This window comes from Schistocerca serialis, chromosome 4 (genome assembly GCF_023864345.2).
Source record: "Schistocerca serialis cubense isolate TAMUIC-IGC-003099 chromosome 4, iqSchSeri2.2, whole genome shotgun sequence".
Classification (NCBI taxonomy): Eukaryota; Metazoa; Arthropoda; class Insecta; order Orthoptera; family Acrididae; genus Schistocerca; species Schistocerca serialis.
The window spans coordinates 412,739,934-412,765,645 of NC_064641.1; the positions used below are offsets into that span (position 1 = coordinate 412,739,934).

The 25,712-nt window shown below is 40.3% G+C and overlaps 1 protein-coding gene across 2 annotated transcripts in view; it reads right to left on the bottom strand.

The window, feature by feature from the left end:
* Positions 1–25,712, bottom strand: part of LOC126474963 (TATA box-binding protein-associated factor RNA polymerase I subunit B) — a 337,291-nt gene that overhangs the window by 171,457 nt on the left and 140,122 nt on the right. For both annotated transcript variants that reach the window (XM_050102488.1, XM_050102487.1), the window contains exon 6: positions 5,931–6,146. In XM_050102488.1, coding sequence (XP_049958445.1) covers positions 5,931–6,146 — 216 coding nt within the window. The remainder of the gene's footprint in view (positions 1–5,930; positions 6,147–25,712) is intronic.

Below are 25,712 nucleotides of genomic sequence, written 5' to 3' on the forward strand. Positions count from 1 at the left end.
TTTCATCGATTAAATTCAATATCTCTTGTGTTATCCAAGGATTCCTACTAGGCCTTGCGTTTTTACCTGTTTGATCCTCTGCTGCCTTCACTATATCATCTCTTACAGCTACCCATCCATCTCCTACTGTTTTCCTTCTCTTGTTCCTGTCAAACATTGCTTGATGCTGCCTCTGAAGGTCTCAACAATCTCTGGTTCTTGCAACCTACCTAGGTACCATCTCCTTAATTTCCCACCTTTTCCCAATTTCTTCAGTGTTTATCTACAGTTCATAACCAATAAATTGTGGTCAGAGTCAACATTTGCCCCTGGAAATGTCTTACAATTTAAAATATGATTCCTAAAGCTCTGTCTAACGATTATATAATCAATCTGAAACTTTTTGGTGTCTCCCGGTCTCTTCCACATATACAACCTTCTTTCATGATTCATAAATTAAATGTAAGTGATGATTAAATTATGCTCTGTGCAAAACTCTACCAGGCGGCTTCTTCCTTCATTCCTTTTCCCCGATATTTATTCACCTGATATTTTTCCTCCACTTCCTTTTCCTACTATCAAATTCCAGTCCCTCATCACAATTAAATTTTCATCTCCTTTAACTATTTGAATAATTTCTTTTATCTCATTGTACATTTCTTCAATCTCTTTCATCATATGTGGACTAATTGGCATGTAAACTTCTACTACTGTGATAGGCATGGGCTTATGTGTCTATCTTGGCTATGACAATCTGTTCATTATGCTGTTCATAGTAGTTTATCCGTATTTCTATATTTTTACTCATTACTAAAACCACCCCTGCATTACCCCAATTTGTATTTATAACCCTATATTCACCTGACCAGTAGTCCTGTTCCTCGTGCCACCTAACTTCACTAATTATCACTATATCTAACTTCAAGCTACCCTTTCCCCATTTTAAATTTTCTAACTTACCTGCCCGATTGAGGGACCTATCACTCCATAGTTCGATCTCTAGAACGTCAGTTTTGTTTCTCCTGATGACGACATCCTCCTGAGTAGTGCCCACCTGGAGATCCAAATAGGGGATTATTTTACTTCTGAAATATTTTACCCAAGAGGACATCATCATCATTTAACCATACAGTAAAGCTGCCTGTTCTCGGGAAACATTGCTGCTGTAATTTCCCCTTGCTTTCAGCCGTTTGCAGTACCAGCACAGCAACACTATTTTGGTTGATGTTACAAGGCCACATCAGTCAATCATCTAGACATTTGCCCCTGGAACTACTGTAAAGGCTACTGCTCCTCTGCAGGCCTCTCAACATACAGCCTTCTGTTGTGTTTGTACATATAGTACAGCTATCTGTATTGCAGACAGAGAGAGGCCACCCCACCGATGGCAAGGTCCATTATCCTAAATTTACATTGTACAAATTACTGTATCACATGGAGTAATGCCTGCTCGCATAATATTACAGTTAATTTTGCTAGAGATTTGTATGATGTCAGACTTGTTAGTGGTGTACTAGCAGACTTTTAATATTAACATTCTGCTGTGATCAGTTGTCTAATTCAAATACATAAGCCAGAATTATGTCTAATGCTACATGACCAGAAAGATGAATATATTAATGTATTGACAGATTAGCTGATGTTAGCTGGATCTCTGTATACAACTCACAACATGGGAAGTGTGCTGAGATAACAGTGTTTCATAATTTCCTGAAAAAACTCAATGATTTATGGTACTCTTGTTCATCATTAATCCAAAATTAGCCCTAAGCATAAACACAAAAAGAAACAGCTAAAATGGTGTACAGATGTGGTGGCTCACATTAACGAAGAGATGCTCAGGCTGTACAGAACACACAAAAACTTTGTAAAAAGTGCCTGAGCTGGATGATACTTCTTATAGAGGTTATTTTCAATGTAAAAAGAACTACAAAGACAAACTGATCCTGGCCAAAAAAACTTGCACGTGAACGATACATAGAAAGAGCTCCCAACAAATGTAAATTGACACAGGATATCATCAATGAATAAAAGTCCCAAACCCACACAAAGGATGCAGTGTTGGACCCTGAAGAAGTAAATGATTACTTTCTAACGTCATCGAGTGAGCTGAAAAACAAAATTAATCAAAATGGCACTATTCCTTTAGATCTTCTTGATTCTGAGTCAAGGCTCGCAAACTCCAGGTGTATGGACTGTTATAACTTATCCAACTACGTAATCAAAAACATAATACATCTCATTTGCCAGTCTCTTTCTATCACCTTTAATGTGTGTTTAGAATCTTGAGTTTTCCTTGATGCACTCAAAAGTGCTAAAGTGCTAGTAGTTGCCAGTCTTTAAAAAGAGAAATAAGGATCTGCCCCCAAACCACCAACCAATTTCTACTTTCCCAATTTTCTCCAAAGTTTTCGAGAATCTAATGTACAACCAGCTAAATAACTATTTCAGAAAGCATGATTCTCCAACAGACAATTTGGATTCCAACACGGCAAAAATACCACTACTGCTACCACTAAAGTTATTAGCCAGGTGTCAACTGCATTTGAATGTAAGGATCTAGTATCAGTTGTGCTTTGTGATCTCAAGACAAGCCTTCAGATGTATACTGTTTTAACACCTTACTTGTAAAACTGGGATATTATGGCAAACACAACCTGCTTTTAGCTGTGATCAAGTTGTATCTAAGCAAGAGGAGACAGTGTGTATCAATTAATAATAGATGCTCCTCTTTGAGGGAAGTTTGGAACCATGTAGGAGCAGGTTCAGCAGTGTGTTACACAGATGACACTGGTCAGTACCCACCATGATGTAACAGAGATGCATAGGAAACAAACGAAAAATTAGAGCTCACAATTAATTGTTCTTTTTTTTTTCTTCCCCCCCCCCCCCCCCCCCTTCAAAGAACTCAGATGCATAGGCAACAAACAAAAAATTAGAGCTCACAATGAATTGCTCTTTTTTTCCCCCCCTTCAAAGAACTCCTTTGTAATCCTAATAAAACACAGGAGCTAATTTTGGGTTTGGCTATAGTCATGGAAAATAAATCAGTAAAATTCTTAGATTTTCACACTGATTTGAAATTAAACTGGGAGGAACATACTGTATTAGCCATGTCTGCAAGTATCATCATGATCATCATCATGATCATCATCATCATCAAATCTGTGATCGAGGACCCTGTAGATCATGTGCTGACCTCACAATGCTCCTCCATAGATGGAGACCTTGTGCACTTTGTTCCAGTTGTCATGGACTCCTAGCTGGCAGAGGTCTTTCTGTAGCTCATCCTCCAGTCACTTCCTGGGTCTTCTGATTGGACAGATACCATCAGGTCTTCCCATAAGTATGGCTTTTGCCTGAGAGGTGTCTGGTCTCCTAGCAATGTGGCCTGCCCAGCTTATTCTCCGCACTTTCAGTTTTTGAACTATGTTCAGTTGCCTCATCAGCTCATACAGTTCTTGGTTTTTTTCTACGCCTCCACAAGCTCCCTTCCTGGACAGGTCCAAAGCATATTTCCTACAGCATACTGCTATGGGGGCACTCCTGCTACGTTAATGAAATTCTGAAAATTATTTTAAAAAATCTGAATACTGATTACAGTTAAACCTAAGGAACAGTGCTATCCCAGATATTAACATTTATTAGTACATAAATCTACACAGTCTTGCTTATGTCAAAAGCAACTTAAATGAGTTCGACACCAGAGAGACTATACACCCTCACAACACCAGAGGCAAACTGAACCTTGATATACCGAGGCACCCACAAGGACTGCAAACTCGTGCAAAATAACATGCTTAAAATTTTTTAATAAACTTCCAATATCCACTTGGACACTGTCCTACAATATTTTCAACATTAAGATATATGACTGGTTACTCAAAGACCCATTTTACAAGATAGACGAACTACTTGAAATAAACATGATTAACATTAGTACTTACAGATATTTCTGAAAGATATGGAACTACATTGTAAAAACTCCCCTCTGAAAATTATTCTTAATTGTATATTTAATGTTCAAACCTATTCTGCTGTAAGTGGTTGGTGGTGAATAAACTGAATATTGAATTTTCTTCCAAATCATATATTGTGTTTTTAACTTGGGAACTGGGACATTAAAGAACTGTATAAACATTTCATTGTTATATTTACATGAATCGAGATGCCTAGATGAATATAAAAAGGAAAAGATGTAGGCGAGGGGGTTGGAAGGGGGGAAAACGAGGTTATTACACCCCCCCCCCCCCCCCCCCCCCAGTACTGTGTGATGCCTAGAACAGACATTACTACCTATATGTCGACAGATGCTTTCACCCATCACTCGGATTTATGAGTCCCAAATGGTCTGAGGCAGTGACTGTTGAGAGTGTCTCACCAACACTCTTGGTGATACAGGCGAGTTGTATATCAAGGCTACAACATTTGAGTAATTTTCTCAATTTATAGTGCTTCAAAATGCAGGGAGGGCTCATGGTGTTGTTCACGAAATGAAAATATGACCTAAACATACCCCTCCACTGTTTTGTTACAATAATTTCTTCCCTGTGACTGCCGTTGTTGCAGAATTATACAGTTGTATTCTTAAGGTGACCTTGATGCTCAATGAGATCATGACACCACATCTGCTGTGATCTCCACACACTAGTACACGATGCATGTCAATGTTATTCTCACTCCCTCCCCATCAGAGGGCAAATACAATGGGTAATAGTTCTGAACCAGGATTCATCTGATATCAGTGGCTCCGTGTGTTGCAATGATCCTAATGCCCCCAAGATTCAATTTTTACCTAACAATTGAAAATCTAGGATGGAATAACAACAATATGGATATGATACAATGCTACTCATCACTGTCTACGATTCAATGCCTCCCCTATGTAGTGAGTATCAAACACATCTACCTCATAAATCACTGAGTCACTTATATTTTTCCAAGATACAGCATACAATCAGTCATCATTGGGTCATGGAAACTGACACTTACCCTCAGAAGTCTTGTCACCATGTAACCTTTAGAGTTGCTGGATGGTTTTCAACCAAAATAGGACGACAAGAACAAAGAGGACTAATCCACATGTGGAAACCAATAAAAAATTAAGTTTCATGTTAAGCCTCAAGGATAACACCACTCAATATGTAACAATATTATGAAAAGGAAGTTGGCTACTCACCGTATAGTGGAGATGCTAAGGCACTGATAGGCACATTATGTTCAATACATCATTCGAATCTGGCATAATGGTGGGTGTCAGTGAAATGCACTGCCCGGGGTTTCAAGCATGGAGTGTGACATCGTGTATTATGGTATGTTTCCAGGGAGAAGTATGGTTTCCTAGCATTAATAGGACCTGTAGCATCTGTGTAAGAGTATCAAAGCAGTCCCAGTTTTGTGTATCTCCTATGATCTTCATGATGTGCATGTACAGCTGTTCCTCTAACTACATAATCTCTCTTCAGTGTGACGTCACTCTTTTTGGCACTTAATAGTACTTACATCTTGATGTGTCTTAAGTAGAAAAACAATCCTTTCATCTCAATTATGCCTTAAACAATGTCTTGCATACATCTTCCAACACCATAGTTCATTCTACATGGCAGCACCATAAAACAACTAACTGATACTGCCCCCGACAATCTCCTGTCTTCAGAGCCTACATACTGACTGCAACAGTTTTCCTTTATAAGTAAAATCAGGACAGGCTGCTTTTCAGTGCCCACTTAAAACTGTAATATATTGATGAATTTGGAAACTTCACTGTTTCCAAGTAATTATCAAGCAGAGTATAGAGCTCACACCTTCTATCACATACCTTGTAACCACAGGATACAATCTGCATCCCTTAACCAGGATGTGTGGAGATGTGAATGTGCTTTCAAGGCCAATAAGAGATGTTAAAGTAGAATTATGCACTCACATTATGAGGAAGTGAAGAAAACATTTACCTTAATAGATCACTGAGTTGTTGTTCACTGCAGTCAACAAGAAGGCCAAGATGAATGAGGTTAAGCAATCTGGTGCGACCAAGAAAATGTGGATCTGCTGATGAACGGAGGTCCGAATTACCAACACGTTTGTGCCCTTTGTACATTCCTCGAGCACCACAGATCTTCCTTAGCAATCTTTTTCGCTCTTTCAGTAAGACTTCTGATCCACAACCCCTGTAAACAAATGACATAACATGAAAATTCATTACAAATATTTTCTGGCTGGCTGGTGAGGATGAACGAATTGTTACTGCAATTATGAACACCACTTATCTATTGTTAGATGTTTCATAACAAGAAAAATGATGACACGATGATACAATACAATGATGACAAAAAAAAAAGACAACCAAGATATTTTACATACAGTTCATGATCAAAACAGATTTCAGAATTTCAGTTTTTTAATGTGTGTTACTAAACGAAATGTAACAGGCCACTCATCGCATTTAGTAATCTTCTCACATGTTCCAAAACACACCACTGAAGACCATCATGCTCTGCACAATATTACTTTTACAACATGTTTAACATGACCTCATTCACCAAGAGCAAATCAGCCAAAGATGTTACATGACATATACTGCTCATATTGCAAACAAAAGCAGCTTACACCTGTTTCACTAATAACTTATTTTTAATTTATTATTTCATATTGTTTCAATAATCAATATCAAAACTGACACTTGCAAATTTAATTTTAATATCAAAAACATCCAAATAAATTAATTACTGCAGCAAGTTATTGAAAAAAGAGCCTTCCCAATACATCTAATTAACTTTGTAAAGGATTTTACAAAGAGACAAAAAGTATAATCAAAGAAGGAGATAGCTTCTGTAAACAATTAACAACAACACAAGGAGTTACACAATGATGTGGCCTGTCTCTAATTCTTTTCAACATCTACATATGTGACTTAGTCAGGGCTTGGAAATAAGATATCATCTATGGCATAATGATCAACAGACAAATGTTTTAATACTCTGCTATACACATATGATCAAATAATAATTCAAGAAATGAAGATAATCTTCAGAGAACTGCCAATCAGTTTAGTTTCTTGGCTTCTAAATATAACTGTGGATTATGAAAACAAAGATTATGGCATTTAGGGAAAATCTCCTACAAGATCTTAAAGTGGAGTAAATAATGTTTAAGTGGAACAGGTAATACACTTTCAGTACCTCATCTGTGACATAGGATGAAATAAGATCTTAAAATTTAACACAATCTGTGGAACAGTTAAAAGTACTGAACAAAAAAAATTGAGGGAGGGAGGGGGAGGGGGGCATAAGAGACACAGATCAAGTTTTACGTCATTGCAGTACCTACTATTTCCTTTGGATCTGAAACCTGAGTGCCCAGCCAAAAGGATGTGACTAGGATCCAGGCTGTGGAAATGAGATTTCACTATAGAGTTTAAAGGTGTCCCAGAGAAGATTACTTCAGAAATGAAGACAATAAGAATGAATTATAAGCTGATTTGATGCACAGCAAAAATAGATCGAAACATAAATACAGATCTAAACAGAAACAGACTGCGGAAACATGTAGATAGGTTGGATAGAATGTATGAATACAGACTTTCATAATAAATTCTTCATTACAAATGTAGGGACAAGACAGAAGACCACAGAAGATATAGCTGGACCTCGTTGACCGGAACAGGTGAAATCACCTAATCCATGAAGGGAGAAGGAGAAGGAGAAGGAGGAGGAGGAGGAGGCTCCAAAGAAGGACAAGAATTAATTACATACAAAATGACACTTTTCAAATTATTTTTGAACCAACATGAATCAAGTACAGATGTCACTTGATGATATACCTCACTTAGATTCATGCCTATACTTTGTTTAGATGTCATTTAAGTTATAAATTGTGGATTTAAAAAGAAATTATATATGAAGCTTCATTGGATTGCCATGTGAATTAAGTAAGTGTATCATGTTGTTTACTAAACAGTGAGAGCACAGTTCAATTAAAAAGAAGAGCATGTTCTCTCACTTAATCCCTGTGGAGCCCCACAGGTATGCCATCTGGCCCAGTTGCTTTTCCAAAGTTGAGCAGTTTTAGCCAATTTTCTATTCTGTGATCAGCTATCTCACTATCTTTCATTCCAGCTTTTGTGTAGTGGTTGAAAGGAGGGAGTCCATTACGATTTTCTGCAGCGAAACAATTTCAGAAGAGCAAATTGTATTCAGTCTTCTTTCTGTCAACTTCTGTTTCAGTGCTAGTATAGCCACTGAGCAACTGGAAAGATGATTTCAACCTGCTTACGGACATTACATAGGATGGTTTGTTTGTAAAAATTATATTTTCAAATTCACTGAACATTTCTTGTATTGCTTTCCTTATGCTCTTTCTGGCTTCATTCATCTTTTGTTTGTTTACTAAATGGAAGACGAAGCTCGCTCTATTTTTGCAGCAACTCGAACCTTGGTAGGTCTTTTCCATCCCTCATGACTTTGATTGGGACATACTTGTCTACCTGTTTATCCCATTTATCTATTAGTGCTCCACATCTTTATCCTCAGAGTTTGTAATGTTGGCTACTTAAATAATCTGAACTTTGTATCCTGTAACTTCTGCGATAAAAAAATTTTCCTACTTTTTTTAACAATCCTTGCACTACTTGATGCTATGACAGCCTTATGATCACTGATTCCCTCCTTGATGTTTAATGATTCCAAATGTAAGAGTCTCCTTGAAGTAACTGTCAGACAAGATATTCAGAACGATCTCACATGAATCCCTGTCTCTGTCACAAGTTTTAATGGCATGACTCTTACCATTTTATAGCTGACAAAACTGTCACAGATGTTCTCTTTCCATTATTTGTTAACCTACATTAATCTAGGCTCAAATCTTCCTCTATTACAGCTCATCCATTTAATAGTTACTGTTATTAAAGGGTGATGATGACACTGTCTTTTCAAGGCATGCACATGAAAGCAAGAATCTGTATTAAAGCCCCAACAGGTAAAAATTTTAATTTGTCATTAAGTTTTAATGATCTATCTTTCAATTAGGACCATGGCAAAGGTAAAGTAAAACAAAAGCAGAATAATTACATATTTTAAAATGTTTCAGTAATTCAAGGCACGTCCTTCAAATAATGGCATCTTAAAGTTATCTGTTGCAATCACGTTGAAACCTGTGTGGATAATCAAGTGCATTAAAGAGCCCACTTCTAAGGCACAGGGAGGCAGTAATTTAAAAACAGACTGTACAATGAGACACTCACAGAAAGTGATACTCTGTGAATTAGTCACTCAGATTTAATGCATCGTAAGTACAAGGGCACTTTGTTACAGTAACTTCACAGTTGGAAAACTGCCATTTGGTTGAAAATTCCTCTGCTTGTTCCAAAAGTATTTCTGTTCAAGGAACTGGAAATATGTAGGAGAAAGTTTGTAGACAATCCAAAATTCTGATGACATCTTGTGTAGAGATTTGGAAGGAAAATATTACGAGATGGGAAAGATTCTGATTTTGCTAAAAACCTGAAAAAAAGATAATTAAGCTACTATGCTTTTATTTTTAGTAAGTCGATATTTCATAGCATTTAAGTGATATTTTCAAGGACATATAAAGAAACTTTAGGGACTCATGTCATAGAGATAGAAGAGTAAGAATCCTTCGAATAGGATCAAATGTCTCAGTGAGCCCATGCATTCTGTATGATCACTAGGTAAATTGTTTGATTTTAAGCATACTACTTTCCTCTGCCAATAGTTTCCACGTCTTTGTCTTTGGGAAAAACAAATTTCAGCTGTTTAAGTGCTTGCAGGAAATTTAAGGACAGGCCTAAATTTTATTGAATCCACACGTGTCCCTAAGGCAACAGCATTTCAGTCATTGTTTTACATAATGTTATTAGACATCTTATTTACTGTTCTTCAGTTAAATTTAACTGCTGTAGCTCTAATGATAGAATGTTTTACCATTTGGTAAACAAAGCTAAAAAGCCCTGTTTTTCTGACTAAAATGTTACTCTTCTCGAAAACTGCTGTTTTATTACAGCATAGAAATCATACAAACACTAATACTAAAATATCCTGTTTTTCTGACTAAAATATTACCTTTCTCAAAAACTGCTACTCCTAAACCTATGAATTTTTTACTGGTGTTCTATCACAGCAAAGAAATCATACAAATGCTAATTAATCATTTTGTCGCCTCTCAAACAAAACTTTTCTCCAATAAATTCGCTGGAAAAATTACTCAGTTGTGTTCCATAATAAATCCCGATTGGCAACAGTTAGACCCACTTTGACTGCTGATTCCATTACAAACAAGAAAGGGAGAAAACAAATGCATGTTCATGTTCAGTATTCGTGTAAGTGTTGCCAGCTGGTACTTATCGTCAAACGAAACTGACCAGTTTTGCCACCAAATTCACTGGGGAAAAATAATCTTATTATTTTATCCATTTTGGTTGGAGAAAACCACAGCTGTTTTTGTAAATTATGCTGTAGGTAATACAGCAACAAGACAAATTTTCTTGAAATGATTTTATTATACAATTAGCAGTTCTGGGCCCGAGTCCATCGTCAGATGGTAGCATTGGCTTCTTTTACATTTGTATCATCCTGAAAAGCCCTCATTTACAGATTAAATAGGAGAGCTTTTTCAGGATGACATAAATGTAAAAGAAGCCAATGCTATCACCTGATGATGGACTCGGGCCCAAAACTATTAAAGGTATAATAAAATCATTTCAAGAAAACTTGTGGATGATTACAATATTTCCTATGGTGTAATTTAAAAATAATCTTGTCAGAGAGGTAATCAAATCAGTAGCAACCTTTTTCGCCTGTTTTATTATCATTCTTGTGATTTCTATGGTGCAATGAAGTGGCAAGTAAAATTTAATAGCAGTTTTAGGGAAAGAAATCATCTTAGTCGGAAAAACAGATTTTTTTTTTTAGCTCTGTTCACAAAATGGAAAAATGTTTCATCTCCAAAAGTATTAGAGCATATTGTTACTTAGATGACACATGTGGATTCAGTGAAATTTAGATGTATCTCTAAACTTTCTGCAAACACTGTATTGATACATTTCGAGAACTAAACAGGAAATATTTGGTTGCAGGTCTGTTTCCAATATTTAATTCTTTCAGTTGGATGAAAAGACCGACAGAATTGTTTCAAATATTGTGTCTGATTCCAGATACAATACAGAAGTTGTATCCATATCACTTTACCTGGGACAGCCTTAGATAAGAGAGAGATACAAGCTCCATTAACTGTTTCAGATGGACATACCAATTTCCATGCAAATAAACAAAGGTCTTAATCCCACTGGCACAAGTTTACATAAGAGGAAGAAAATGAGTGACGAAGACAAGATGTATCTTCTGCTCGAAACAAAAGACAAACTGAAAGGGAGAAAGCATTCGCAGACTTGAAAATAAAATACTTGGAGGCACCTACGAAGGAATGTATAAATTTATTTCTACTGAGCTTGGGTAGGGGTGTGGCTATGGGAACACCCTACCCCACTACTTTAGTTGAGTCAAAAAAGCAAATGGAGTTTAGGAATTAAGTGATGGATACAAAAATCAAAAATGAGAAGTTCAAAAGTGTCAGAACAGAGTGATTTTACATGAGAATGGTGATTTTGGGAGGATGATGCATTTCCTTTCAAAATGTTATGTTTATCCATTACAGACATTTTAGAACCCGTGACCGTTAATTGAATGTAAATATATAAAACTGCAACCAGTCACTTTTTTGAATAGTTATTTATTATTTATATAAACAACAGTTGTATAGTACAATCTGGATGCTGGCAAAGTTTCACTAACACAGTGTAAATGAATACAGACTGTGAAAAGGGGTGTGGAGTGATGTACCAATTGGCCATCAAAATGGAAGCAAGACAGATGGACACTAATGGAAAAAAGCTGCCCACACTGTTGCAAGCCAGCATCCAGCATTATGCTAGAAATATTGATGTAACTTCCAGAAAACCATCTGAAGATGAACCTGAAAAGGTTCGAAAACCGATTCATGGAATAACAAATAACAATTCAAAAATGTGACTAGTTGTTGTTTTATGTATTAAAGTGTTGTTTAATTTTTTACTACATTACGGAGAGCAAACAAGGGCTTTTATCACAGTGATTCAGTACTATGCAAAGTTACTACTAAATGATATGCAAGAGTGTTAATAAACATTTTCCAAATGTTTCACTATTTTCACCTTAAAGGAGAAATGTGACAGCATGTAGCAGGAAGGATTTCAATTACCACCTGAAAACATTCGTTCTTAACAATAAATGAGGAATTACTTGATGCTCCATGATGTGTTACAATGTTACAAGTTGCAAACTATTAGAATTGTGACAAAGAGAAAAATTATTTTACTAATTTTAGCCAAAAATTTGAGTATTACAAAACAAAATAAGCATCACTGCGAGTTCTTCAGATGATTGTTTCTTGAACAGGCTGCATTTTTTTCCTGCAATGTGCAAAATATGCGGATACTAGATTAATATGGAGTCTGAATTTGGAGTCGTCGTTTACAAGGAGCCTGCTAATCAAAATTTATAACAACCTTCACTGTCAGGTGCTGCAAAAACACTATTAATCTTCTTCTTCTCAAGTTGAGGAACCACAATAATATTACCATGTCATTTTCTTCTTGCAGTACAATATCTAAGTAGTTCAGTCAGATTCAAATCAGCCGCCGTTTCTCTCTATCACATTGCCGCTGGTGTCACAGCTGCGTCTGAGTCATGCCTGAGCCGTGCCTTGGGAAAAAGCAGCGACTGCGAACAAAATTCTGTTGCATCGCCATATACCTGAGTGTGCAGACAGCCCATTTTGCTGCATGGGGTCTGCGCTGTCACGCCTTGGACACCTTTAAAGAAATGGCAGCAATGGGAAGGATCATCTCTCTCTCTCTCTCTCTCTCTCTCTCTCTCTCTCTGTGTGTGTGTGTGTGTGTGTGTGTGTGTGTGTGTGCGCGCGTGCGCGAGTGCACATGTGCATGGAGGCCTCATTCAACATGTTGAAGAGGCTGCTCCAGCAGCCACTGATGGAACAGTGTGCAACTTGCAGACAGTGGTGCACATTTGTACAGAAGATGCCTGTCATCTCGCTCCAAGGTCATGCTTGATGCTCTAAAGTAACTGGGAAGGTTGGTTGAGAAGACCAATCTCATTTGCAGAGTTTCAAGGAAACTCACAATCTACAGCACTGCCCCAGAACTTACTGGTGGAACCTGGTTCTTAGCCAAATAGAGGACTTGAACCAGGCACTTCCAAGGTTTTGTGACAAACTAGAACGCGAATTCCTGTATTTGCAGCATAAAATTGAGAACTGTAGGGTCGGCACAAATGGACAAGGGATATATTCCACATTATAGGTTGCTAACCAGGTACATGACTGTGTGTGGAGAACACATTAAGATTATGTGGGTAGTGACAGCTGTAAGAAACCCCAAAGTCTTAGTCTAAGACACAAAGAAACTGAAATTCATGACTACATGTTATCTGGATAGTGACAATTGTAAGAAATCCCAGTCTTAGTGTAAGACTCGAAGAAATGGACCCCACAGATGAAACAACTGAAATTCACAACAAAGTCCCAGAGTTTGAATCAGTCCTAAAAAGCACTGGAGGGAGCTCATATAATACTAGGTAAAGAGCGCTGACAAGAACCTGTCAATTAATCTTAATTTTGGGGACAAGTCAAAGTGTACATCAAAAGGGCAGGCTAATGGGCAATGAAGGTGATGTATTCACCACAATGAACAACAAAATCAAATTGACAGAGACAGAAATTGAAGATGCGAGCGAGACTGTTTGCCCATATCTCGGTACAAAGCACGGGAAAAAAATTATAATTGGATTCTTTTATCGACCACCAGACTCACTCTCAGATATACCTGGAAACTTCAGAGAAGTCAACAGGTTGCCAATATGTATATTAACCAATCATACAGTCATTATTGGAGGAGACTTGAGTTATCAAAAATGAAACGGGATGATAATTGTTTGAAAGCGTTGAGTGTGTCAAGACATACTGAGGAATAATACTAAATGCTTCCCTGAAACGTATGTGGGACAAATGGTTTGGAAGCCATTCATGATGGAAATAGATAGGTGGGAATATTGATCCCTAGATGGGATTCAAACAAGTCTGGCCAATGTGGAGCGGGCAACCTTTGGACTGTGGAAAAGGAGAGAGTGCATTCTGAGCGATTGTTTGATGTAGCTGTATGTAAAGTGGCTCTTGTGAATAAAGTATCCATTACCTTAACTGTGTAATTTATGACTGTAAGGAGTTCTTACCTTACCAAGGTCCTCTCTTCCTACACTGGTGACACCATGTCTGTCGTGAAACGCACAATAAATTCAGCACACAATAAATTCACAAATTCGGATAATCTCGTCCAGAAAATCATGAAAATGCAGGTGTTACACAATGTGTCACCCATTATGCCACATCTGGATTACGGTACTAACAGGATTGCATGGCAGGATGTGCAGTGTCATCATCATGCAAATATGACAGTCGAAACTGAGGACACCGACAATTTGCAACCTGTACCTACAAACAATACCAGCCTAACTACACATCAACAGTGGCAGCCAACAACAAATCTGCTCTTGGACTTTGAGCATAATGCCACCACAGACAGTGTTTTTAACCAACAAAGTTTTGCAACATGATCACCATGTCACTTTTGCACCTCTCGTGCCACAAACTGTATATGAACTACCGCTTACGGTGTCACAACTAGTTGCGTGCCATGAACAATCGGCAGCCATGTTGCCTCCAGTGTTGAACAATACTGCAAGTACCTCCTCAGCCTCATCAGCCAGGTTCAGCCCACATCTCAAAGTACCACAGTTTCACTCTGCCCACCCGGATTTGTAGTTTGCTACAGTGAACTGCAATTGGAATTTCAAATGATGATTTGAAATACATCAACCTACTCTGCCATCTAGCAGGACAGTCTGAACTAATCAGCAACCTTATCCTGTTGCTGTCACACTCAAACAAATACAGTACAGCAAAGACTGTTCTCCTGCAGAGATTCTCCTGAACACTGGAACAGCACCTGCAAGAGGTCATCTACAGACAGCATGTCCATGATGACACACTTTTACAACTTTGGAGTCACCTTTGCACAATGACTGATCACACTTTCGTGTGAGATTCTATCTTATGGACCTTATGGATTGTCAACTTACCAACTGAGTTGCAGCTGGCGATGATTGCGCACAAGTCTGAATCTCTAGAAAAACGACTTGCACTGGCAGGTCGCATGTCCTTGGTGATACACCACCAGTGTCTTTTAAGCAGGTAGATGAACACCAGCAAACGTAGCAACGCGAATTCAGCATCTCACACAGTGTCCTTTCCCACCTGAGCCAATCTCACCTGCATTACAGAGTAATGATGCACTTGCCATTCAGCCAGGCCATGGCCAGCGACATGCCAGTTCCACAATCAATTCAGACACGGCACTTGCAAATGATGTGCTCCCTGCAAGTTCCAAAATGATGTCAGTGGAACAAAACAGGTGTTTTGGCCCACTCAAATAAGCACAGTCAACTTCTCACACATGCGGAGCACAACTGCACATCACTTCCACAACGACCATGCACAGACTCTTCTTTGTGCCAGACCTTGCTACATAACACTACATTTTATTGGATACAGGCTCTGACATCATCTCCTTATCACACAGCTGTACATTAACATTCAAGTCAACATCATCGTCCCTGCTTCACTCAGTGAACAACTCACAGATATCAGTCTACAGCAGTACTATGCATACCGTTCACGAACCGATGAACCTACATTACACCTGGACTTTCTACATACTTGTAACAGATGCCTGCAAACTGATGACTGGTGTGGACTTTCTACAGTTCTTCCAGCTCTCACTCGACAGAGTATGAGCAGCAATGATGCACCATACTATTTTGTGTCACATCAAGAGACTTTTCGCCTTCCCACTAATGACTCCTCTTCCCACACCCTCTGCAAATCTGCCCAGTTGTTAAGATGATGTTCTTGCTACCCAATACAGACATGCTGACAGCAACACACGAACATAGGCACTACGCATTGAAAACACAGATCTCCAGCTTCACATCAGTGAGGATAAGGTATTGCTCACATTGCTGCACAAAGACTTATGTGCCCTACACTCTTACAGCCAGCTGCAGTACACAAAGCACTGCCTATAACTTCTCTCCCCCACCACTTCTCCCCCCTTACCCCCCATCCCCACCCCCACTACATTCTATGCACAACAGAATCTTGCCACAGGACATGCTGACAGTGGCTGACAGCAATCGCTATAAGGTCAGTATAAAGCATAGCACAGTGTTTGTAAACAGCGAAATGCACCTGCCCACTTTCCATGCTTAGGTCTGCACGTGAGCAGTGCAAGATGGAACTATGCACAGAATCGTGACCAATGATGGTCCTTCCTTTCACCACAAGCCCCACAGTTTGTCTCCTGTGGTCCTGCAGGCTGCTAAAAACACAATACCGGAACTTTTACCAGCGGGCATTGCCTGACGCTCAGACAGCCTATAGACTATCCGCACCAAGATTGTTCCTAAAGAAAGTGGGATCAATCAGACTTTGTGGAGACTACACTGTACAGGACTTTCCACACATGTTCGCCAGTGGAAATGTATTCAGAGTAATTGACTGATTTACAAATGCCCTGATGACATCCCAAAAGCAGTGATAATTGCCCCTTTTTGACTGTACTAGTATTTGTTCATGGCATATGGACTTAGAAATGCTCCACAAATGTGGCAGCATTTCATTGACGGACTACTTCATCCATTTCTGTACTGTTACCCCTATCTCAATGACATACTCATCTTCTCTAGCACCAACGAGGAACATCATCTAGAAAAAGTTACATCTGTCATTAACAAAACAAAGCTGCAGCTCCAACTGATGGAGGTGAATTCTTAGGCCATACACTCAATTTCTCAGGCATCAAATCAACTGCAGAATGCAGGTACATGGTGAAAAACCTTCCCTTTCCAAAAATTTCTTCTGGCCTGCATTGATTCCTTGGAATCCTTAATTTCTATCAACAAAACCTTCCCCACACAACTGCATTGCAATCTGCTCTCATGGACACCTTGGCTGGCAAAGGTAAATACGGGAAAAATAAAGTCAAGTGGACCGCAGAGATGACAAAAACATTCCATCAGATGAAAAACTGTTTAGCACAAGCCATTACTCTGACACACTCTCATCCTGAATCAAAACTCATTCTCATGACTGATGCGAGGGAAAGACATCTAGACCTTATTGCATATTACATCAACATACATTGTATTGAGAGTGCAGATAATATCATTGCAGACTACCATTCAAAAATTAATGCAATTTCTCTTCAATACAACCAGAGCATGTGGTCAATGAGCAAACAAATGATCCAAGCACTGCACACCATTACTGCAGGACATAATGCAATAGTATATAATATCTTTCATCATGATGCAGCTTTCATCTACACTGTATTAAGGTGTGAGAAGACTGATCAACCAAAAATTGTCATTACATCTTGCAATCTGTTCCTGCTGCCTTTGCTTCAGCTCACTGGTTTTAGTGTATTTTTTGTAACATTTGAAAGAAGTGAGGTTGAAATTATTAATGCAGTTTTCCAGGTTTGTGATTACATTTGAAAATGATGACTCAGTGTGTCAAAACTAGTTATGTAATCTTTAAAAAGTTCATTGTTCAGGGTGTATACGTGGACGAGGAAAAAAAATTCCCGGATTTTTCCCGGATTTCCCAGTTAAAAATGCACTTTCTCCCGGATGAAAATACACTTTCTCCCAGATGAGAATACACTTTTTCCGTGTTAAGTAACAGTATACCTTTCCTCGGAACTGTAAAACTTATCAATCCTTTCAATGGTTGTGGTTTTATACGCCGGCGTAGAATTACCCCCGGCACTTTAGAAAACGAAACTCAGGGGAAAAAACACGTTTCGGAAAGATGTCTGATGTGCAGCAACATGTACACTGCATATTTTCGTATTACGAAAGTATAAATACAAATTCCACCAAACACTGCATGTTACTTTCCGAAGGATTGAAATCGAGATTGCGATGCCCTTTTGTAGGCCAGTCATATCCCGCCAGCCGATGGCAGTGGATATTCAGAGCATAGGACACGTGATGTAGTCAGCCAATAGCGACATCACTGTTAAGCAGCGCGAAAACACAAATAGGAAAAGGTAATGGTTTAAATTAATATTTATAGCTTTGCTACAAGAAAAGAAAAGCTTACATGTATAATGTTAGATTAATAAGCTGCAGCAAGAGAAGCTAAGCTTTCACACATAAAATTGATCCTTTTTGCGCATGTTACACTTTAAGATACATCACACAAATGTTCCAGTAAAATTTGTAACGACATAAATGTCTGATCTTCTGGGCGCAAAAATATTCTAAATGGTCGTCCTCAAAGATTTGATTTTTGAATGAGAGTCAAGTGCTCTGTGATTTAACAAATTCATCGGACATTCGCGCACAGAGTTCATCTTGTGTAAAAGGAAATTTACTTTACTTGAAATTAACGCTTTTCAAACATCCATTCGGAATATTTTCCCGCGACCTGTTAGATTTGTTTCAGCTGTTGCACCAGATGACAGGCGTCGCAGCGCTTGCGCAGCTACGATGACGCAGCTGTAGCCAGAAGCGGGAGAAGGTACTACTCATACGCGACTTAACTGCATATGCACATAAGCTCGCTCGCAACCGCTTGAAAGAATCTAATGTGAACAGTTGTGACATCACGTTCATTGGAGGCAATCTGTTTATATGGAACACTCCATAGGCCTCCTATAGCCTTTGACACATTTTGCTGTTGGCAGACACTTATGAGCACTGTGTTTTTTTCTTGTATGTGGTGCATTTCCTTTGCAACTGAAGTTTTACTTTCGTTCGTGTTTTATTGCTGCAGTATTATTCTGCAGTAGCGAGATACAGTAATATTCTTTGTTAGAGTATTCGTTCTTACCAGTCAAAGTTACAAAAATTTAACTCAAAACTAAAACAATGAAAAATTCCCGGAATTCTAGAAAATTCCCGGGTTTTTCCCGGATCTCCCGGTTGTCCCGGGTCATATACACCCTGTTGTTTTAGTAACTGTGGATCTTAATTTCTGCATGAGGCAGTTTGTCTCATGCTATTACATGAAGAAGGTGGACGATTTGCTTCAATCTCATCATCCAACAATGAACCTCGTCATGTGTTCACCAGTGACACAAATTACAGATGATGCCGATGACCAGGTCATACCACTGACAGGTGTCATGCACCTAGTTGCCCTAATTGCAGGGAGATTGTAATTTGTGTGTTAACTGCCAAGGGTGTGAAGTAGATCCAATTGTGGCTGAGATGGATTTCACAATCATAGAGGCAGAGGCAATGGGAAGCTTAATCAGGGAAACAGTCAGAGGTAAGTGTTAGCTACCCTTCTGTAGCCCCAATATGTATAGTTCTGCTGATGTGAAACGCAGTCCACAATGTAAAAAAGTGGTAGACAATTTTCCTGCTTCCACCAATGTAAAGGAATTGTGATTCTTTCTTGATGTTGCAAATTTTTATCATAGGTTTGTGAAGGATTACGTCACAATTGACCAAGCCACTGACAAAGTTTTTAAGAGACAATGGAATGCGACACAGCTTTGCAGCAGACTGAAGATGTCTTGACAAGGCGTCCTCTAGAAATATACCCTTATTCTGAAAGGCAAGCAATTTTGCTGTAGGATGTGTTCTAAGCCAGGAACAGAGTGGCAAGGAGAAACCAATTGTTTACACCTCCCACCAGCTTAATATGGGACAAACTAATTATATTAGAAAAGATATGTTATTAGCTCTCCAGTATATGGCTCAAAGGAGGCTGAAGCCATGGCTATGAGAGGCTACAGTATCACCACAGCACTGCACCCGCATAGCAAATGTACTACATGTCTCACCAATGAATACGCCAGCCAGCAGAGTTCTGGTGTTTGGGGTAAACTACTTCACATGTTTCCAACATTGTAGAAAGTTTACAGTAGTTACTTATCACATAGCGCTTCTGCGGCTACTGAATTTGAAGGGTCCAAGAAGTTACTTGATACAAATTTAGATAAAGTGTATACAGTGAAAACAGTCAGGAACTTTCACCAGTGAAATGTGAATGTATTTATCTCGAAACTTAATTAAACTTCTTGGTCATTCAGCAACCAGTGTTCAGTGAACACCAACTACAATGCATTTGTCCAGAATTCATGAGTATTTTAATGAGAGTTTCCCCTTTATAACAACACATGACACACACAGTAAAAAAAGACTCATGGGTAGCTGAAGAAGTTGGGATCTCTAGTATTACAAAGAGGAAACATCATACTGAAGCAAAGAACAATAGTGATGTGATTCTTGAGCTTCTCCCAGCGTATTTGATAATCAAAATATCCACAGGTGTACTGCCAGGCTACAGTGTCCAACGGGCACAATATTTCGGCGATAATACATGTCGCCATCATCAGGTGAACTGACGGACTGAGCTCCTGTGAACGTGCTGGCACGGAGATCCATATGCTATGGCTGCTCAGTTGGAACTGGGTTCAGTCGCAGCGGCGGATGGTTTAAATTACCTCCGCCCGCTGCGCGCTCCTTCCGCCGTCCGCGTCCTGCGCTATGGTCGCACGGTGCAACAGATTGCAACGGTGTCCAAGGTGACGTCAATGTGATGGCTCTGTCCGCCGTGGTCATCACAACTATATGTTTGCTCGATTTACTCTTGATTAACCCAATCGCTGTCTTCTGATACACCCCATGACCTAGGGTACCGTCAGCCATTCTCTTGACCAAGATGTCAAGGAAAGGTAATTTACCCTCCGTTTCAGTCTCCATAGTGAATTTGATGTTGGGGTGTATGGAGTTTAGATGTGTAAGGAAGTCAAGGAGTTTATCCATACCATGTGGCCAGATGACGAACGTGTCGTCCATGTAACGGAAAAAGCAAGTAGGTTTCCATTCGGATGACGACAGGGCTTCCTCCTCGAAGTTCTCCATGTACAAATTCGCTACCACTGGTGAGGGTACCCCTGCGAGAGTCACTAGAATTGATTAGTCAGAAGTTTGACGAGAAGACCAATGAACTTTTTAGGCATGTCTTGAATTCCACGTATTTTCTTTTTAATGGAGAATACTACGAACAAACGGAGGGAGTCGCCATGGGTAGCCCACTCTCACCAGTGTTAGCGAATTTGTACACGGAGAACTTCAAGGAGGAAGCCCTGTCGTCATCCAAATGGAAACCTACTTGCTTTTTCCGTTACGTGGACAACATGTTTGTCATCTGGCCACATGGTATGGATAAACTCCTTAACTTCCTTACACATCCAAACTCCACACACCCCAACTTCAAATTCAGTATGGAGACTGAAACGGAGGGTAAATTACCTTTCCTTGACATCTTGGTCAAGAGAAGGGTTGACGGTACCCTAGGTCATGGGGTGTATCGGAAGACAACACACCCTGATCTGTATTTGCACGCAGACAGCTGCCACCACCCTGCACAGAGGAATGGGGTACTTAAAACTCTAGTACATAGGGTGCGCACTATCTCTGATGCACAGAGTCTACCCCTGGAATTGGAACATCTGAGAACCGTATTTCGAAAAAATGGGTAATCAGAGTGGCAGATTCAACGTGCTCTCCGCCCAACCACTACAGCACAACCTGTGGAGATGGATGAAATCACGAGGGAGGAGGTAGGCACTGCGTTTATTCCATATACAGGCACACTCTCAGGAAAATCGCCCGCATTTTGAAGAAACACCGGGTCGGAACTGTGTTTTGTCCTCCGAATAAAACTCGTACACTGGTGGGGAGCGCCAAAGATGACCTCAGTTTGAGGAAGGCCGGCGTGTACCAGATTTCGTGTCAATGTGGCAAGTCGTATATTCGTCAGACGATGCGTACTGTCGAGGATCGATGCCGTGAACACCAGAGGCACACTCGACTGATGTATCCGAGCAAGTTGATGGTCACTGAACATTGTTTGTAAGAAAATCACACTATGGAGTATGAATGCAAGAGGATTCTGGTACAGACGTTGAGATACTGGGACAGCGTTGTTAGAGAGGCCATCGAAATTCGCACCAATGACGACCTCATAAACCGTGACTGTGGCTATAATCTTAGCAAGGATTGGGAACCAGCGATTGGGTTAATCAAGAGTAAATCGAGCAAACGTATAGTTGTGACGACTACGGCGGACAGAGCCATCACACCGACGTCATCTCAGATGCCGTCACAATCTGTACCACCATGTGACCATGGAGCGGGGCGCGGACGGCGGAAGGAGCGCGACGCGGGTATTTAAATCGGCTGCTGTCGTGACCGAACCCCCACTGCAAACAAGACTGACAAAACTCAGGGCAAGATACGGCTCACACATCCTACACAAACGACCCGATATGGAAGACATTCTGACGACCAAGCCACGCACAGCAAGACGCCCCAAAAAGAAATACATTTACCCGGCGCGTACAGTAGCACAAAATACAACAACTGAGTTCCCCGACATAGCACCCACAATGACACAACTGACAGGAGGCGAAACCACCCCACCCCACCCCACCTAGACAAAAGACAATAGCACAGCAACAAATGACCTAGTGCACCACGACAGCCCCACACACTCAACACACAACACACCCCATAGAACAAAACACAATAACGTTAAGGAAATCATAGACAAGATAAGAACTATTGTTAACAAAAAAACCAGCTCCAAGTACCACCAAAGGGAAAGGAGAATATGTAAAACTAGATATAAGGCAAAAAAACATTGCAGCAACCAGCTCCAAGTACTGCAAAACAGGAAAGGAGAACTTGTAAACATTAGTATTAAGATTAGTCTAAGCTAGAATATATCAACCAAAACAACACTGCCCCACAACATACTCCATCACGTAGAAGTTTTACAGAGGAAAAAATAAGTGTAAGCGCTGTAAAAAATCCCCCATTAGAATAATGTGTCACTTCCAGTTATAAACTAGTTTCATTTAAGTAAACAATTATTTTTTAAGTTAGTTATATTGTTAACAAGTTCAGTTAATGCATAACTAAATCAATCAATATTCTCCCACACTATATACACCAAAAAGTAATGTAAAATTAAAGATACCCAACATAAAATAAGAGCGTGTAATCAGATATATAAGAAAAATGGAAATAAGTAAAATAAAAATTGTACCCTATGGCTGATAAAGGGCAAACAGACAAGCCCTAAAACAGCCCGCCTCCTCCCCTCAGGAGAAGGAATGAAAAGTGCAAAAAAAAAAAAAAAAAACGTGACCGAACCCAGTTCCCTCTGAGCAGCCATAGCGTACGGATCTCCGTGCTGGCACGCTCACAGGAGCTCAGTCCGTCAGTTCAGTTCACCTGATGATGGCGACATGTATTATTGCTGAAATATTGTGCCCGTTGGACACTGCTGACCGGCAGTACACCCGTGGATATTTTGATTAACAATGGTGATGTTAAGTTTCTCATGTATGTAAACATATACAGAAGAATATATGAGAGAATAGTTAAATAGGCATAACAATGGCAAACATAAATTGATCTCACATGCCATAATCAACACATCAAAACCTGTATGGTAGATTATGAACACTAAAGCAGATTCTGAGAAAACAAATTATTTTAACTCTAAAACTAGAAACTGATGGTGAAACTTTTACAAACCCCAGACAGATCAGTGAAGAATTCAACAGTTACTTTATAACTTCAAACAAAACTGGGGAATTCTCTGCTCCTCACATAAATCCCTATACTGCATATTGCAACACAGATGTGGTAAATTTAAATTTACTCATTTATCCTGCCATGAAGTGGCTAGCATTATAAAATCCTCAAAAAATCTTAGTCTGTGGGCTGCGCTAACATTCCAACAAAAATAATAAAAACAGGTTGTCATTATACTGCACCCCTCTACCACGTAATAAATCAATCATTTGATGAGGGTTCCTTTCCCTAGACACTGAAATATGTGGAACTTTGACCTATCCACACAAAAGGGTGGACAAGATGAAATAGAAAATTTCCTTCCAGTATCATATTACCAATTTTTTCTGAAATAATTGAGCAAACACTGTGTTATCAATTAGAGAAGTATAACAAAAAACATCACATTATTCTGAATAATCAATATGGATTTAGTAACCGGCGAAGTACTGTGCTTGCCGATAATGAACTAATCACAAAAGTAAGCAAATGCCTTGATAATAAGCTGTGCATGTATATTATCTTTTGTGTGCTCACTAAATCATTTGATACGGTAAACCATAACCTGCTGCTTCACAAAATGGCTGCTTATGGTTAACATTGAAAATCTACACTCCTGGAAATGGAAAAAAGAACACATTGACACCGGTGTGTCAGACCCACCATACTTGCTCCGGAACTGCGAGAGGGCTGTACAAGCAATGATCACACGCACGGCACAGCGGACACACCAGGAACCGCGGTGTTGGCCGTCGAATGGCGCTAGCTGCGCAGCATTTGTGCACCACCGCCGTCAGTGTCAGCCAGTTTGCCGTGGCATACGGAGCTCCATCGCAGTCTTTAACACTGGTAGCATGCCGCGACAGCGTGGACGTGAACCGTATGTGCAGTTGACGGACTTTGAGCGAGGGCGTATAGTGGGCATGCGGGAGGCCGGGTGGACGTACCGCCGAATTGCTCAACACGTGGGGCGTGAGGTCTCCACAGTACATCGATGTTGTCGCCAGTGGTCGGCGGAAGGTGCACGTGCCCGTCGACCTAGGACCGGACCGCAGCGACGCACGGATGCACGCCAAGACCGTAGGATCCTACGCAGTGCCGTAGGGGACCGCACCGCCACTTCCCAGCAAATTAGGGACACTGTTGCTCCTGGGGTATCGGCGAGGACCATTCGCAACCGTCTCCATGAAGCTGGGCTACGGTCCCGCACACCGTTAGGCCGTCTTCCGCTCACGCCCCAACATCGTGCAGCCCGCCTCCAGTGGTGTCGCGACAGGCGTGAATGGAGGGATGAATGGAGACGTGTCGTCTTCAGCGATGAGAGTCGCTTCTGCCTTGGTGCCAATGATGGTCGTATGCGTGTTTGGCGCCGTGCAGGTGAGCGCCACAATCAGGACTGCATACGACTGAGGCACACAGGGCCAACACCCGGCATCATGGTGTGGGGAGCGATCTCCTACACTGGCCGTACACCACTGGTGATCGTCGAGGGGACACTGAATAGTGCACGGTACATCCAAACCGTCCTCGAACCCATCGTTCTACCATTCCTAGACCGGCAAGGGAACTTGCTGTTCCAACAGGACAATGCACGTCCGCATGTATCCCGTGCCACCCAACGTGCTCTAGAAGGTGTAAGTCAACTACCCTGGCCAGCAAGATCTCCGGATCTGTCCCCCATTGAGCATGTTTGGGACTGGATGAAGCGTCGTCTCACGCGGTCTGCACGTCCAGCACGAACGCTGGTCCAACTGAGGCGCCAGGTGGAAATGGCATGGCAAGCCGTTCCACAGGACTACATCCAGCATCTCTACGATCGTCTCCATGGGAGAATAGCAGCCTGCATTGCTGCGAAAGGTGGATATACACTGTACTAGTGCCGACATTGTGCATGCTCTGTTGCCTGTGTCTATGTGCCTGTGGTTCTGTCAGTGTGATCATGTG